The following is a 15,478-nucleotide window of genomic DNA, read 5'->3' on the forward strand; positions in this document are numbered from 1 at the left end:
CATGGATGCCCACATGCTCACATGGACGCTCACATGGACGCTCAACACAGACGGTCACACGCTGACACGGACGCTCACACGGACACTCACACGCTCACATGGACGCTCACACGGATGCTCACACGGATGCTCACAAAGACGCTCACACGCTCACAGAGATGCTCACACGGACGCTCACATGGATGCTCACACGGACACTCACATGTTCACACGGATGCTCACACGGATGCTCACACGGACGCTCACACAGACGCTCACACGCTCAGATGCTCACACGGACGCTCACACGGACGCTCACACGGACTGCCAGCATGTGGTGATGCAAGGCATGCAGGGCCGCCATGCCCCGATGAAACAGAAGCCACACACAGGCACCCACGAGGGACAGACACGTGACACACGAGCCTGCTTGGCTTTGACAAGAGGCCCTGGAACGGGGCTGTGTGGCAGTTCAGCCAGTGCCACGTGTCCCCAGTGCAGTGTGCTGTGCGAATGTCTCGAGACAGCGCCCGGCATATGTGTACACGTGGCATGCGGTGACGGCACACACGTGGCTACAGAGACACACACACTCCTGTCCGCAAGCCCTCTGCAGCAGTGGTCCGAGAACACTGCCTGGTGTTTGCACTTAACACCGAGTGTATTCCAGACACACATTCAGGAAGCCACGCCAGGCGTGAAGGAAAATGTCCGTCTGGGTCAGGAGGGATGGCGCTCAGCACTGAGGATGGACGGCGCCCTCATGGCGAGCCAAGGGGTTTTGGCTGAGCAGATGGGACTGACTCAAATATGTGTCCCCCAAGGGACCAAAGGCTGTGGCAGGCCAGAGTCCACACCAAAGGAGAGAGAGCAGGTGTCTAACAGGGACGGGCTCCTTCCAGCTCAACTGCCCAGCAACAGCACAGATCCCCAAGGCCTGTCCCAGCGCCCCTGACCCCACAAAGGCAAGCACTCGGGATAGGGGAGGGGCTGTGCCTTCCTCCTTCGGCTGGCTCATGCCTTCAGAGGTGGGAGGGTGCAGCTGTCGTCCACATCTGCAGGCAGGTGGCAGACAGCACGTGAGCCCCACCCTCTCCTTCCCGGCCAGTCTCAGCGTGGGGAGGCAGGGGACACAGGCGCCCAGAGGTGGCTCTTGATGCTACCACTGCAACAGCAGGCGTGACCGATTCCGTGCGCTGGTAACGCAGCTCAGCACCACTGCTGGCCAGGGAGGGAGGCGGGGGCAGCCCAGCCACAGCCCTGCTCCTCCTGTTGCCCCCCACGGAGCACACTCCTCTCAGGGCCACAGCACGCTCAGAGAGACCGGGCCGCCAGCCCCAGCCCCTTCTTCCCGCGGGGCCAACATCTTCTCACACGCTGTGGAGATCTGGCAAGGAGGTCCAGGGGCCAGAGCGATGCAGCCGCTCAGACCCCACTGCAGGTGCCTTCTGGCTGGATCCCGTCATGGCAACCAAAGCTTCGGCGTGAATCTGGATGAGAGACCCCTCCCTCTCCTGCAGAGGTGCGGGGCTCCTGTTTCACAAATGGAGGCCTCCGGGGTCCATGGCTGGGGAAGGCCCCTACCACACAGCCACTGCTGCTGGCGTTGCCCCCACGGCCGGTGCCAAAAGTCCCGTGTGCCCAGAGGAAGTGAATGGCTGGGGCCAGGTCAGGCAGAAGGACTTGGTTGTGGCAGCACTGACAGGAGAGCGCCCCAGATCCATCCCGTACAAAATGATCGAGGGGCTTCTTCCAGAGGGCACGGTCTGGTTCCCCGAAGGGAGCGCAGCAGCCCTGACATAGCCTTCAGGAGCCGTGGTGGAGCTGCACAGGGGACCCCAGCAGTGGGGCCCTGACAAGGACGAGGTGCACCACTGTGGGGCTTCCCCCTGAACTGTCAGCAGCAGGAGGAGCTGAGGGACGGGTGCAGTGCCCAGCCCAGATGCAGCTCAGGGCCCTGGGTCCCGCGGAGACACCTCGACAGCAGGCTCCCGGGCCACCTTCTGCCTCACACGAGAGAAACATGCAGGACAAAGTACTCCTTGCCCCGCAGCAGTGCGCCTCTCCCAGCTGGGCTGGTCTGGCCCCGCAGCCGTGCGCCTCTTCCCGCTGGGCCTGGTCTGGCCCCGCAGCCGTGCGCCTCTTCCCGCTGGGCCTGGTCTGGCCCCGCAGCCGTGCGCCTCTTCCAGCTGGGCCTGGTCTGGCCCCGCAGCCGTGCGCCTCTCCCAGCTGGGCTGGTCTGGCCCCGCAGCCGTGCGCCTCTTCCAGCTGGGCTGGTCTGGCCCATGACGACGGCAGGGTCAGGCGGCTCTGGAGCTGGGGCAGCCTCTGCTCTTGGCTGAGCTCACGTGGCCGTGGGGCTCTCAGGACCTCTCGGGTGGTCTGTGGGCCTGGGGCGGGGACCACTGCGACTCGGAACCTGGGCTCTCGGCCGGCGTCCTGAGTTCACACGTCACACCTCTGGGATCTGGGATGAACTGGGCACACTGTTGCTGGGCTCCTCTTGCCCGTGCGCCCTCCGGCACGGCCTCTGAGGTGCTCTTCTCTGAGGCTGCGCTGGCAGGGAGGCAGCTGAAGGTTCTGGAATGCTGCAGCTCCTGGGGGATGACCAAACTGCCCGCCTCTGCCCCCAGCTCCCCACAAAAACAACACGAAGATCCTGGGTCCAGGTTAGATTTTAATTCCAGTTAGCTGGGAATCCTCTTCCAACCGCGGAGAGCCAGAGGTGAGGATGTCCCAGCATGCGTGCCATGAGGCGGGAGCTGTGAATGAGAATCTCCCACTCTGGGATCTGGTGGAAACACCTGCAAGGCTTTCACAGCTTGCCAAACTGGCAGCCGCACGCCCCGGCGTGGTTCTCACAGTGCTCCGGGTGGGCAGATGGCCGGCGCCGCCCATTCTCAGGGCGAGTGCTTATCACGGGACAACTGCAGGTCCCTCCTCCAGCTGAGGGCAGCGAGATTGCCTGAGGACCCGCTGCTGCAGGCTTCACGGCACCCCCCTGGCCAGCTGGGCCTTCGCACACACCATGCATTTGCTCTCACGTCCAGAGACTCGGACGCAGAGTCTTACAGCTTCTCCTGCATCATCCAGAACGTGACCCATGAAGCCCAGAGCTGGATGTCCTGACCCTTCTCGTTTGCAGGTGTAACCCCCAGAACAGGCAGGCATGAAGCAGCTTTCACAGCTGGCCAGGCCTTGATGGGGTGTGAGGGAGGCTTTTGCCATCGCAGCCCTGGCTGTGGGAGGCTCGGGGGCTGAAACAGACGTCCCCGCCTCCAGCTGCCCCAGCTCTGTGGCACGCGGGCTTCAGACTTCATGCCCCTGCTCCCCGCTGCTAGACTCAGAACGACAGCGACAACCCCCCCAGCCCAGGTCGCGTCTCTGGTCTCCCGTGGCCAGTCCCCTGGAGCTGGCAATACCCTGGCAAGATCTTTGATGCTCTGCTCCCAGGGGCCTGCAGCCCGGCTTTCTCCTGACTCAAAGGGCACAGAAAATGGAGAGGAACCCAATCTGGGCAGGCTCCCCCCGCTCTCTGAGGAAAAGCAGCACCGAGCCCTGGAAACCCACTGATATCCCCACCCCGTGGAAGGAATGAGACTCAGTACAGGGCTGGCCAAGGCTCCCGGCTCATCCATACAGTCAGTTATTTGAGGCAGGATGTTCTAGAAAGTCCCGCAAACATAACCATTGCCCCAAGGGGAAATATGTACACATGCAGGTACGCGTGTAAAATTGTGACCTCAAGTCCTCAAAGCAATGCATCCCGGTCAGTTCTATTTCCTTTATTTTACAAAAGCGAAAATGAGGTTGGAAATATAGGGTGACTGACCACCCCACTAACTGGTGTCACAGCTGGGCTTGGAGCCCCCTGGAACTGGCTCCAGCACTGGCCTCATGCATGACACATGACACTGTCTGGCCCTCCTGCCTCCTCCCCAGGCATCCGGACAGGAGCTGAACAGGAGGCAGAACATCGCTTTGTCCCACCTCTGTGGGGAGCCAGCGCAGGGACTCCCATTTCTCCACCGTGTGCCTGTCTGCAAAGGACTGTGAAGTGCCTGAGCACTGATTTCCTTTCTTTCTTTTTTGAGATCGGGTCTCTCTAGCACCCAGGCTGGAGCGCGGTGGTGCGATCTTGGCTTGCTGCTACCTCCGCCCACCGGGTTCAGGTGATTCTCCTGGGTCAGCCTCCAGAGTAGCTGGGACTACAGACGTGCACCACCACACCCGGCTAATTTTTGTATTTTTAGTAGGAACGGAGTTTCACCATGTTGGCCAGGCTGGTCTCAAACTCCTGACCTCAAGTGATCTGCCCGCCTCAACCTTCCAAACTGTTGGGATTACAGGTGTGAGCCACTGCGCCCACCCTGAATTTTTTTTTTGTTTGAGACAGAGTCTCGCTCTGTTGCCCAGGCTGGAGTGCAGTGGTGCGATCTTGGCTCATTGCAACCTCTGCCTCCCAGGTTCAAGTGGTTCTCCCGCCTCAGTCTCCAGAGTAGCTGGGACTACAGGCACCCGCCACCACTCCTGGCTAGTTTTTTGTATTTTTAGTAGCGACGGGGTTTCACTGTGTTAGCCAGGATGGTCTCGATCTCCTGATCTCGTGATCTGCCCGCCTCGGCCTCCCAAAGTGCTGGAATGACAGGTGTGAGCCACTGCGCCCGGTCTAATTTTTGTATTTTTAATAGAGACAGGGTTTCACCACATCAGTCAGGCTAGTCTCGAGCTCCTGACCTCAAGTGATCCACCCATCTCGGCCTCCCAAAGTGCTGGAATTACAGGCGTGAGCCACCATGCCAGCCTCTTTTTTTGTTGTTTATTCTTTGACTTCACATGAGCAGATGATTTTCTTATTTTATTTTGTAGAGACAGGGGCTCACTCTGCTGCCCAGGCGGGAGTGTAGAGGCGCGACTGTAGATCACTGCAGCCTCCAGCCCCTGGGCTCAAGCTATCCTCCTCTCTCAGCCTCCTAAGTAGCTGTGACTACAGGCAGTTATTTGAGGCAGTATGTCCTAGAAGTGCCACTCCATGCTTAGTTAATTTTTAAACATTTTTTGTTTTTTTGTAAAGACAAGATCTTGCTGGTTGCCCAAGCTGAGCTCGAACTCCTGGGCTCAAGTAATCCTCCCGCCTTGGCCTCCCAAAGTTCTAGGATGACAGGCATAAGTCACTGTGCCTGGCTGAGGTCACAGATACATTTTAGTGAGTAGATAAATTTGCAAACACAGAATCTGTGGATAGTAAGGGTTAAATGTGTGCAAGCTTCCCGGGGCCTCCCTGACTGAACTGTGGACCAACCCAGAAGGGACACAGGGGCTCCACACATGCCCGTCGCCCAGGGCAGCCCCCCCACATCCCTGCTCAGTCACGCTCCAACCAGCTCCCTCCTCCTAGGTCTCCAGAGCGCTCCCTGTCGTCCTGAGCCCAGAGTGTGGGCCATAACAAGCACCATGACCCCGGCCCGTGCCTGCCCTGCGTACCTCCACCCCCCGCGCTCCGCATACCTCCGCCCCGGCAGGCTGCTCTCGGTCTGGCTGTTTCCTCCGACCTGCTGCATCTTGGACCTCTCGATGTGCTCCACGTAGGTCTGTATCATCTGCGAGGAGGGAAACGTCTACATTAGCTCTGCCGTGGGGGGGCTCTCTCCCTCCCCTCTCTAACCTGTGAGGCTTTTCCGGCTGCCCTGTGGGGGCAGAAATCAAGACAGCGTCCTGGAGGGGAATCTAACCAGCCTGAGGCTGACAGCCTTCAAGCCTGGCAGCAAATGCCAGAAAAGGGACCCGCTAGGGAAGAAAACCACGGTCCACAAGAGTCGCAGGCGTCAGGCCGTGGTCCTCTCTCGAACCCTCACCTCTGCCCCTGCCTTTGGGCACCCACCTCTGTGTGCCGCTGGTGTAGGGCATTATACTCCTTCTTCATCTCCGACTCCCGCTCCTCCAACCGGGAAACTGGAAAACACAATCACTGTCTGAGCCGCACAAGCCGCTTCTCGATGGCCCTGAACTCTGGGTTGTAACCGTGGAGCGAGAGGGTTCCAGGACAAGGCTGGGGCCTGGGGCAACCAGCAGCAGCCCCGTAAGTACAAGGCTGTCTGGGGGGCTGCTGTGTGCGCTGTGCCATGGGAGAACACTCGGCTCTGTTGGGAGTTAAATATGGGGGTGGGGAAACCCACAGGCGCTCTCTGTGCTAAAGTCAGCCAGGAGCCTGAGATGCAGGCAGAACCCAGGCACGCCAGGCACGGGAACAGGTGCACAAGAAGCTTGTGGGAGGAGGTGGGATTCGAAGTGAGTAACCTCCAAGACAAGTCAAAGGGACGCGCCTGGCAGAACAAGCAGTGGGGTCCCGCACACACGCCAAGGGCTGCGGAGACCAGTCATGACCGTGAGCCTTCTGGGCTGACAGTCATGTCTCCCTTAAACGGGAGGCCCCCCGTGACACCAACATGGTCCCCTCTAGCCCCAGATGTGCTCTGCCCAAAAGACGCAGAAGCATCATGAAAGGCCGATGGGCATCCGCACCCAGGGGACCCCACTCCATGTCCCGCTGATAGAGCAAGTGTGCCCCCGGCCTGATGGCCGCCTCCACGGCTGTGTTCAAACCTCAGCTCTGTCCGCAGCACACCAATGGGGAGGGCTGGCGTGGTGAGGTGAGAGACAGCCCCGGGGAGCACATGGTAAGGTCCTCCACCAGCTGTGCCCTGTCCTCGGCGTGCTGCCCTCCTATCCTCCCCGGCTTTCTGGTGTCTGTTTGGAAATGACTTCACAGATTATGTGGTTCAACATCTCACTTTGGCCATCGTGCTCTGTGGCCTGGGGGGTACCTGGCCCGGCATATCCTTGGAGGCCGCGGCTGCCTACGCTGGGCTCTTGCATCTCTACCAGTCACCCAGGGAGGCTGCGCTGCCAGCATGGGGATCCCATCCCAAGAAGCAGCACAGGCGTCAGCGCCAAGCGGTCAGTCTGGTCTCCCAAAGGAGCCGGAGATGCTTACAGACATCACACCTGACACGCGTGACTTAGACACAGCACCCAACAGCATAACTCACAGATGCCACACCTGACAGACGTCGTACAGACAGCACACACAACACAGGACTTACAGACACGACACCCGACACATGTGACTAACAGATGCTGCACGCAGCAAATGTGACTAACACACAGTAAAGAACACACAGCTCACAGATGCTGCACAAAGCACACGATACTCACAGACGCCACACACAGCACATGACTCACACAGACGCCGCACATAGCACACAACGCCGCACACAGCGCACGACTCACAGACCCGTACACAGCACATGACACACAGACGCCACACACAGCACACGACACACAGACGCTCCACAAAGCACACAACTCAGATGCCAAACACAGCACCGAACACTCACAGACGCCACACACAGCACAGGAGTTATAGACAGTGCACGCTACACACATGTAACTGGCTGCTGGAGGAGGGAGCCAATCAGCCATCCCAGGTTTGTGCTGACCCCGGCAACGGCTGTGGCCATGGGAGGGGCTGCCTGTCTGGGTGGGATCAGAGCCCCGCAGCCTCTCTGTGAGCTCCCGTTGGGGCAGAGCACAGCCACCACCTGGAGGGAGCCCGGGGCCAGCTCTCTGCCCTCATCTGGCCCCCACTGGTGCCGGCCCAGTGAACAGCCTCAGCCTGTAATTTGATTTCCTTTTTCTTGAGACAGGTTCTCTCTCTGTCACACAGGCTAGGGTGCAGTGGCATGATCAAGGCTTATGGCAGCCTCTGCCTCCTGGGTTTGAGCAATCCTCTACCTCAGCCTCCCAAGTAGCTGGGCCCACAAGTGTGTGAGCCACCATGACCAGCTAATTTTTGTATTTCTTGTAGAGATGGGGTTTCACCAGGTTGCCCAGGCTGGTCTTGAACTCTTGAGCTCAAGGGATCCTCCCACCTCAGCCTCCCGAAGTGTAGAAGTTACAGGTGTGAACCACTGTTCCCAGCCCTGCCTATAATTTGAGCTTATATTTTTCTCCTTCTAAGAAGAGAGCTAAGAATGTTCCACACACGAAATGTACTGAAAGCTGAGGGGCCAGGAGAGACTCTGTAATTATGGAAAGGCATCACCTAGGCATGCTCAGCGTGGCCCTTAGGTTTGCTCTGCACTGTGAATGCCAGCGTGTTCACCTGTGTGTGGAAGCTGCCAACGCGGTCACCCTCTGGCCCCAGACTCGTCAGCAGGTCACTGTCAGCACAGCAGCCTTTAGGCCTTGGCTGCGGATAGCAGTAGGTCTAACATATCGAAACAGTTTCTTTCCCCAATTTGATCTTAACTTTTCAGAGATGAAGGAACCTGCTGTTGAAGTAGCTAGGGAAACCGCAGCCAGATCAGTTGCAATTATTAAAACATCTGGTGCCAGGCATGGTGGCTCACTCCTGTAATCCCAGCACTTTGGGAGGTCGAGGCAGGCGGATCACGAGGTCAGATCGAGACCATCCTGGCTAACACAGTGAAACCCCGCCTCTCCTAAAAATACAAAAAAATTAGCCGGGCATGGTGGCAGGTGTCTGTAATCCCAGCTAATCGGGAGGTTGAGGCAGGAGAATCACTTGAACCTGGGAGGCAGAGGTTGCAGTGAGCTGAGATCGCACCATTGCACTCCAGCCTGGGTGAAAAGAGTGAAACTCTATCTCCAAACAAAACAAAACATCTAATTACAGAAAAGGAAAATTACACAGGAAATCATCCCTTTTTTTTTTTTTTTTGAGACGGAGTCTAGCTCTGTTGCCCAGGCTGGAGTGTAGTGGCTGGATCTCAGCTCACTGCAAGCCCCGCCTCCCGGGTTCACGCCGTTCTCCTGCCTCAGCCTCCCGAGTAGCTGGGAGTACAGGCGCCCGCCACCTCGCCCGGCTAATTTTTTTTTTGTATTTTAGTAGAGACGGGGTTTCACCGTGTTAGCCAGGATGGTCTCGATCTCCTGAACTCGTGATCCACCCGTCTCGGCCTCCCAAAGTGCTGGGATTACAGGCTTGAGCCACCACGCCCGGCCCATCCCTTCTTCTTTTTTAAATTTTTCTTTTTTGAGACGGAGTCTCACTCCATCACCCAGGCTGGAGCGCAATGGCACGATCTTGGCTCACTGCAACCTCCACCTCCTGGGTTCAAGCGATCCTCCTGCCTCAGCCCCATTAGTAGCTGGGACTACAAGTGTGCGCCACCATGCCCGGCTAATTTTTGTATTTTTAGTAGAGACGGGGTTTCGCCATGTTGGCCAGGCTGGTCTCGAAATCCTGAGCTCAGGTGATCCACCCGCCTCAGCCTCCCAAAGTGTTGGGATCACAGGCGTGAGCCACCGCGCCCGGCTCTTTTTTTTTTTTTTTTTTTTTTTTTTGAGACGGAGTCTCACTCTGTCCCCCTTGCTGGAGTGCAGTGGCCGGATCTCAGCTCACTGCAAGCTCCGCCTCCCGGGTTCAGGCCATTCTCCTGCCTCAGCCTCCCGAGTAGCTGGGACTACAGGCGCCCGCCACCTCGCCCGGCTAGTTTTTTTGTATTTTTTAGTAGAGACGGGGTTTCACTGTGTTAGCCAGGATGGTCTCGATCTCCTGACCTCGTGATCCACCCGTCTCGGCCTCCCAAAGTGCTGGGATTACAGGCTTGAGCCACCGCGCCCGGCCTTTTTTTTTTTTTTTTTTTTTTTTTTAAGAGATGGAGTCTTTCTGTGCCCACACTGCAGCCTCAACGTCAGCCCAGCTGAGACCACAGGCGCATGCCATCACGCCTGGCCTATAGCATTGACAGTAGAGTTGAAGCAAAGACTTTTAAAGATAAGTAAACCAATTGTTCTTATAATAATAATAATAAACCCCTCTTGCCACTTCGCCTTGCAGGGGACAGACGCCCTGATCAGCTGTGCCCCCACCTAGGTGCTGTCACTCCAGTGGGGCCACACCATCGGGCCCACCCTCCTGCCTGAGAAGGAGCCGTCACTCCTCAGCAGTGCGAAGAGGTGGGGACCCAGGGCTGCAGGAGCTCTGTTCAAAAGGTGCAGGAAGGACCTTCAGGACCTCAGACTTGTGATCTGGGGGTCAGAATCCACTCTAAAGCAAAAGTGCTCTGGGGCCACAGGGACCTTATTTACTTATGTCCACACACAATTTGGGGCCCATTACAGAAACAGGCAGCAGTGCAAAGAGGTGGAATACATAGCTGAGGCTTGCACTGGGCTTCCTCTCGTCCCCTTGTGTGGAAGGCGCCCCACGTCCTCCCCAGCCAGAGCCGTCCCAGGGCAGCGCCCATCAGGTGCACCCACAGGCTCCCGCCAGCCACTTACTCTGATCGGCATAGTTCTTGGCCTTCAGCTCCAGCTGGCGCGTCTGGAACTCGTAGTGCTCCACCTGGATTTGCAGCTCTTTCTTCTCTTGCTCCAGAGCATCTTCAAACTCAATGAATTTCTGTGCATGGAAGGGAGGGAAAGAGCAGGCATCATCAGTGAGTGTGGAGCAGCCGCCTTTCACTTGAAGGACCGCAGGCTTTGAGGGCCCAGGGGCCAAAGATGTCCCCAAGGCCACAAGCTGGCCAGTGGCCAGGCTGGAATGGGGGCTTCCCGCCACATGGCTGTGGCCACCACCCTCTTCAGGCACAGTGAGGAGCCATGGGAGCAGGGCGGGAGAGCCCTCCAGGACTGCATGATCGCACCCTCCTCTCCTTCCGGCGGTGCTCACAACCCCAGGACATGCCAGCACTCTCCTGTCCAGGGAGGATTTGCTGTGAAGGGAGCCTGTTGTTTCCAATCACGGCCGTCTTCACGGCTGCACGAGACCCGGGCAGCAACGCAGGACCCTGCACTCAGAAGGCTCCATGCTTGGCTTGGCTGCTGCCATCTTGAAATGTTTGCTCATTTTTGAACACAGAGCCCTGTGTTTCCATTTATGCACTGGGATCCATGAGCATGCAGCCAGTCCTGTTTGCAATGGAGCCGTCTGAGTCCTCTCAACTCCACGCCTCAGAACAAGGCTGAGCCTACTTTTCTGCATCTCAGTTGCAACTCAGCTCAGGACACCATCGTTACTGGGATAACCAGCAACACAGTCTTGCTCCTAGTCCTTAAATAAAAAGGCAGGGAGAATGGTCTAGGTTTGGAATCTTAACCTTATGTGGTAAGTTTCAGGACAAAATTATTATCAAACCAAGTGAAAACAAAACACTTTGCAAAATAAAAGCAGCTCATGAAAGCTCTGAGGAGCAGAGGGGCCAGTAAGGCCCCAGGTGTGGACAGGCCTCTGGCCAGGCATCGATGCCCTGAGTGTAATTCCTACAGGAGCCCAGAGAGGGAGCTGTTAACACCTTGTTTTTACAGAGTAGAAAACTGGGGAGTATTATCAAGAAATTGCACTGGAAGAAGCACAAATACCAGCTGGGCCTTCTTTTCGTTCTTTCTTTTTTTTTTTTTTTTTGAGACAGAGTCTTGCTCTGTCGCCCGGGCTGCAGTCCAGTGGCGCGATCTCGGCTGACTGCAAGCTCCGCCTCCCAGGTTCTCGCCATTCTCCTGCCTCAGCCTCCCGAGTAGCTGGGACTACAGGCGCCCACCACCATGCCCGGCTAGTTTTTTGTATTTTTAGTAGAGACGGGGTTTCACTGTGTTAGCCAGGATGGTCTCGATCTCCTGACCTCGTGATCTGCCCGCCTCGGGCTCCCGAAGTGCTGGGATTACAGGCGTGAGCCCGTTTTTTTTTTTTTTTTTTTAAGACAGAGTCTTGCTCTGTCTCTGAGGCTGGACTGCAGTGGTGTGATCCAACTCGCTGCAGCCTTGAGTACCTGGGCTCAAATGATCCTCCTGCCTCCACCTCCTGAGTAGCTGGGACCACGGGCATGTGTCACCAGGCCTGGCTAATTTTTAAAATTTTTTTGTAGAGGCCAGGCACAGTGGCTCACGCTGTGAACCACCAGTCTGAGTGAGTGTTCGAGACCAGCGTGACCAATATGGTGAAATCCTGTTTCTACTAAAAAATACACCACAACCTGCAGTTCCCGGGTTCAAGCGATTCTCCTGCCTCATTCCAGAACTTTGGGAGGCCGAGGTGGGCGGATCATATGAGGTTAGGAGTTTGAGACCAGCCTGACCAACATGGTGAAACCCTGTTTCTACTAAAAAAATACAAAAATTAGCCAGGTGTGGTGGCACACACCTGTAATCTCAGCTACTTGGGAGGCTGAGGCAGGAGAATCACTTGAACCTGGGAGGTGGAGATTGCAGTGAGCCCAGATCACCCCGCTGTACTACAGCCTGGGAGACAGATCAAGACTCCATTTCAAAAAAAAAAAAAAAATAATAATAATAATTGGCTGGGCGCGGTGGCTCAAGCCTGTAATCCCAGCACTTTGGGAGGCCGAGGTGGGCGGATCACGAGGCCAGAAGATCAACTCCATCCTGGCTAACAAGGTGAAACCCCATCTCCACTAAAAATACAAAAAATTAGCCGGGTGTGGTGGCGGGTGCCTGTAGTCCCAGCTACTGGGGAGGCTGAGGCAGGAGAATGGCGTGAACCTGGGAGGTGGAGCTTGCAGTGAGCCGAGATCACGCCACTGCACTTCAGCCTGGGCGACAGAGCAAGACTCTGTCTCAAAAAAAAAAAAAAAAAAAAAATTTTAGTCTTGCTATGGTTCCCAGGTTGGTCTCAAACTCCTGGGCTCAAGCGATCCTCCCACCTCAGCCTCCCAAAGTGCTGGGATTACACGCCTGAGCGACTGCACCCAGCGTTAGCTGGGTTCTGAAGACAAACGGTTTCTCAGAAGGTGGGAATACAAACCGGGCAGTGGATTTCATCTTTCGGGATCTGGAAGATTCACGGGTAGTGGCCACAGCTGTGTTCCCTATAATAACTCTACCCACTCTCCCACCCATATACTAGGCCCCTCGACGCTTCCTCCTATAGCAGCAGCTTCTAAAAAGGTCTTTGTGTTGAAACCACTGGGGCTCTGCCCAAGAGGTGACTCATCCTGTGCAGTTACTGAGAGGGCAGAAAACCACAGAGGCGGCGGGAGGGGCAGGCAGGGAGCAGGAGGCAGCAGGAAGGGCCTGTGTTACGGGCATCACATGCAACTTAAGGAAAATGAAGAAAAACGAACACTCCACAGCTGGGAAAACGCATGACTTTTCTGTGCAGCGGCACAAAAAATAAAAATAAGCGGTTTTGAATTAACTGTGGCTACAACTAGGATATGAAGAACACACACATGCTATTAATCGACTGATAAGAATTTCTTTTTTCGGCCGGGCGCGGTGGCTCACGCCTGTAATCCCAGCACTTTGGGAGGCCGAGACGGGCGGATCACGAGGTCAGGAGATCGAGACCATCCTGGCTAACACGGTGAAACCCCGTCTCTACTAAAAAATACAAAAAACTAGCCGGGCGCGGTGGCGGGCGCCTGTAGTCCCAACTACTCGGGAGGCTGAGGCAGGAGAATGGCGTGAACCCGGGAGGCGGAGCTTGCAGTCAGCCGAGATCCGGCCACTTTTTTTTTTTTTTTTTTTGAGACGGAGTCTCGCTCTGCCGCCCAGGCTGGAGTGCAGTGGCGCGATCTCTGCTCACTGCAAGCTCCGCCTCCCGGGTTCACGCCATTCTCCTGCCTCAGCCTCCCGAGTAGCTGGGACTACAGGCGCCCGCCACTACACCGAGCTAATTTTTTGCGTTTTTTAGTAGAGACGGGGTTTCACAGTGTTAGCTAGAATGGTCTCGATCTCCTGACCTCGCAATCCGCCTGCCTCCGCCTCCCAGAGTGCTGGGATCACAGGCGTGAGCCACCACGCCCAGCCTGATGATAATTTTTAACAAAAAGTTGTCTGGGCACGGTGGCTCACACCTGTAATCCCAGCACTCTGGGAGGCTGAGGCGGGCGGATCACGAGTTCAGGAGATGGAGACTATCCTGGCTAACATGGTGAAACCCCGTCTCCACTAAAAATAAAAAAAATTAGCTGGGCGTGGTGGCGGGCGTCTGTAATCCCAGTTACTCAGGAGGGCGAGGCAGGGGAATCGCTTGAACCTGGGAGGCGGAGATTGTAGTGAGCTGAGATCCCACCACTGCACTCCAGCCTGGGCAACAGAGTGAGACTCTGTCTCCAAAAAACAAAACAAAACGAAAAAACAAAAAGTTTCTGTAGGCCGGGAGTGGTGGCTCATGCCTGTAATCCCAGAACTTTGGGAGGCTGACGTGAGTGGACTGATTGACTCCAGGAGTTAGACGCAACATGGTGAAATCCCATCTCTACAAAAAAATAAAAAAATTAGCTGGACACGATGGCGTTTGCCTGTAGTTCCAGTGAGCTGGGAGGCTGTGGTGGGAGGATCACCTGAGCCCAGGAGGTCAGGGCTGCAGTGAGCCCTGAGGCTGGTACCACTGCACTCCCGGATGACAGTGAGATCCTCGCTCTCCTTCAAAAAAAAACAAGGTTTTGTAGAGATAGGGTCTCACTATATTGCCCAGGCTGGTCTCAGACTCCTGAGCTCAAGCAAACTTCCCACCTCGGCCTCCCAAAGTGCTGGGATTACAGGTGTGAGCCACCACGCCTGGCCTTGTTTTTTTTTTTTCTTTTTTTTTTGAGACAAAGTTTTGCTCTTGTTGCCCAGGCTGGAATGCAATGGCACGACCCTCAGCTTACTGCAACCTCCCCCGCCGAGTGCAAGCGATTCTCCTGCCTCAGCCTCCCAGGTAGTTGGGATGACAGGCGCCCACCACTATGCCCGGCTAATTCTTTGTATTTTTAGTGGAGATGGGGTTTTACCACGTTAGCCAGGCTGGCCTCGAACCCCTGACGTCAGGTGATCCACCCGCCTTGGCCTCCCAAAATGCTGGGATTACAGGCATGAGCTCCCACGCCCAGCCTGGATATTTTTTAAAGTAGGTAATTTTATTTCCTGTTATATAAAAAATGAAAAGAATTATACAAACAATGTATGTTTTTGTAGGAAAATCGGTGTTAGGTAAAAACAGAAAAATTTTTAAATTACAAGGCTCTGTCTATAGGGTCAGTTAAAAATTGTGTGACGTTCTTCTGGATTTGTATGTGTGTGCGTAGAGCAGATGTGCGATCATCTTGTACACAGTGTTTGTAACCTGATTTATTCACTGATTTATATTGAAATGCCTTTTAACACCAACACACACATTCTACCACTTCCATTTTTGGCAGGTGTGTGTTCTGCTGGGAGTGTGTGGGTAGAGCACAGTTTGCTCAATCCATTATCTCTTTATGGACTTTCAGGTTGCTTTAAAATGTTTGCTATTATAAAAAGGCTAGCCAGGCGCAGTGGCTCACGCCTGTGATCCTAGCACTTTGGGAGGCCAAGGCAGGTGGATCACCTGAGGTCAGGAGTTCAAGACCAGCCTGGCTAACACGGTGAAACCCCCGTCTCTACTAAAAATATAAAAAATTAGCTGGGCGTGGCAATGTGCGCCTGTAATCCCAGCTACTCAGGAGGCTGAGGTAGGAGAATTGCTTGAACCTAGGTTGCAGTGAGCCAA

The 15,478-nt window shown here is 55.7% G+C and overlaps 2 protein-coding genes across 14 annotated transcripts in view; both read right to left on the bottom strand.

Annotated features, from left to right (window-relative positions):
* Window positions 1–3,344, bottom strand: part of NUBP2 (NUBP iron-sulfur cluster assembly factor 2, cytosolic) — a 55,551-nt gene extending 52,207 nt beyond the window's left edge. The window contains exon 1 of the mRNA XM_050774507.1: window positions 3,341–3,344. The gene's annotated coding sequence lies outside the window, so the exon portion shown is untranslated. The remainder of the gene's footprint in view (window positions 1–3,340) is intronic.
* MAPK8IP3 (mitogen-activated protein kinase 8 interacting protein 3) overlaps window positions 1–15,478 on the bottom strand; it is a 64,296-nt gene that overhangs the window by 34,171 nt on the left and 14,647 nt on the right. For all 13 annotated transcript variants that reach the window (XM_050774187.1, XM_050774181.1, XM_050774179.1 and 10 more), the window contains exons 2-4: window positions 10,288–10,408; window positions 5,861–5,931; window positions 5,488–5,579 (exon numbers count right to left, since the gene is read on the bottom strand). In XM_050774187.1, the coding sequence (XP_050630144.1) occupies window positions 5,488–5,579; window positions 5,861–5,931; window positions 10,288–10,408 (284 nt within the window). The remainder of the gene's footprint in view (window positions 1–5,487; window positions 5,580–5,860; window positions 5,932–10,287; window positions 10,409–15,478) is intronic.

This window comes from Macaca thibetana, chromosome 20 (assembly GCF_024542745.1).
Source record: "Macaca thibetana thibetana isolate TM-01 chromosome 20, ASM2454274v1, whole genome shotgun sequence".
NCBI classification, from domain to species: domain Eukaryota; kingdom Metazoa; phylum Chordata; class Mammalia; order Primates; family Cercopithecidae; genus Macaca; species Macaca thibetana.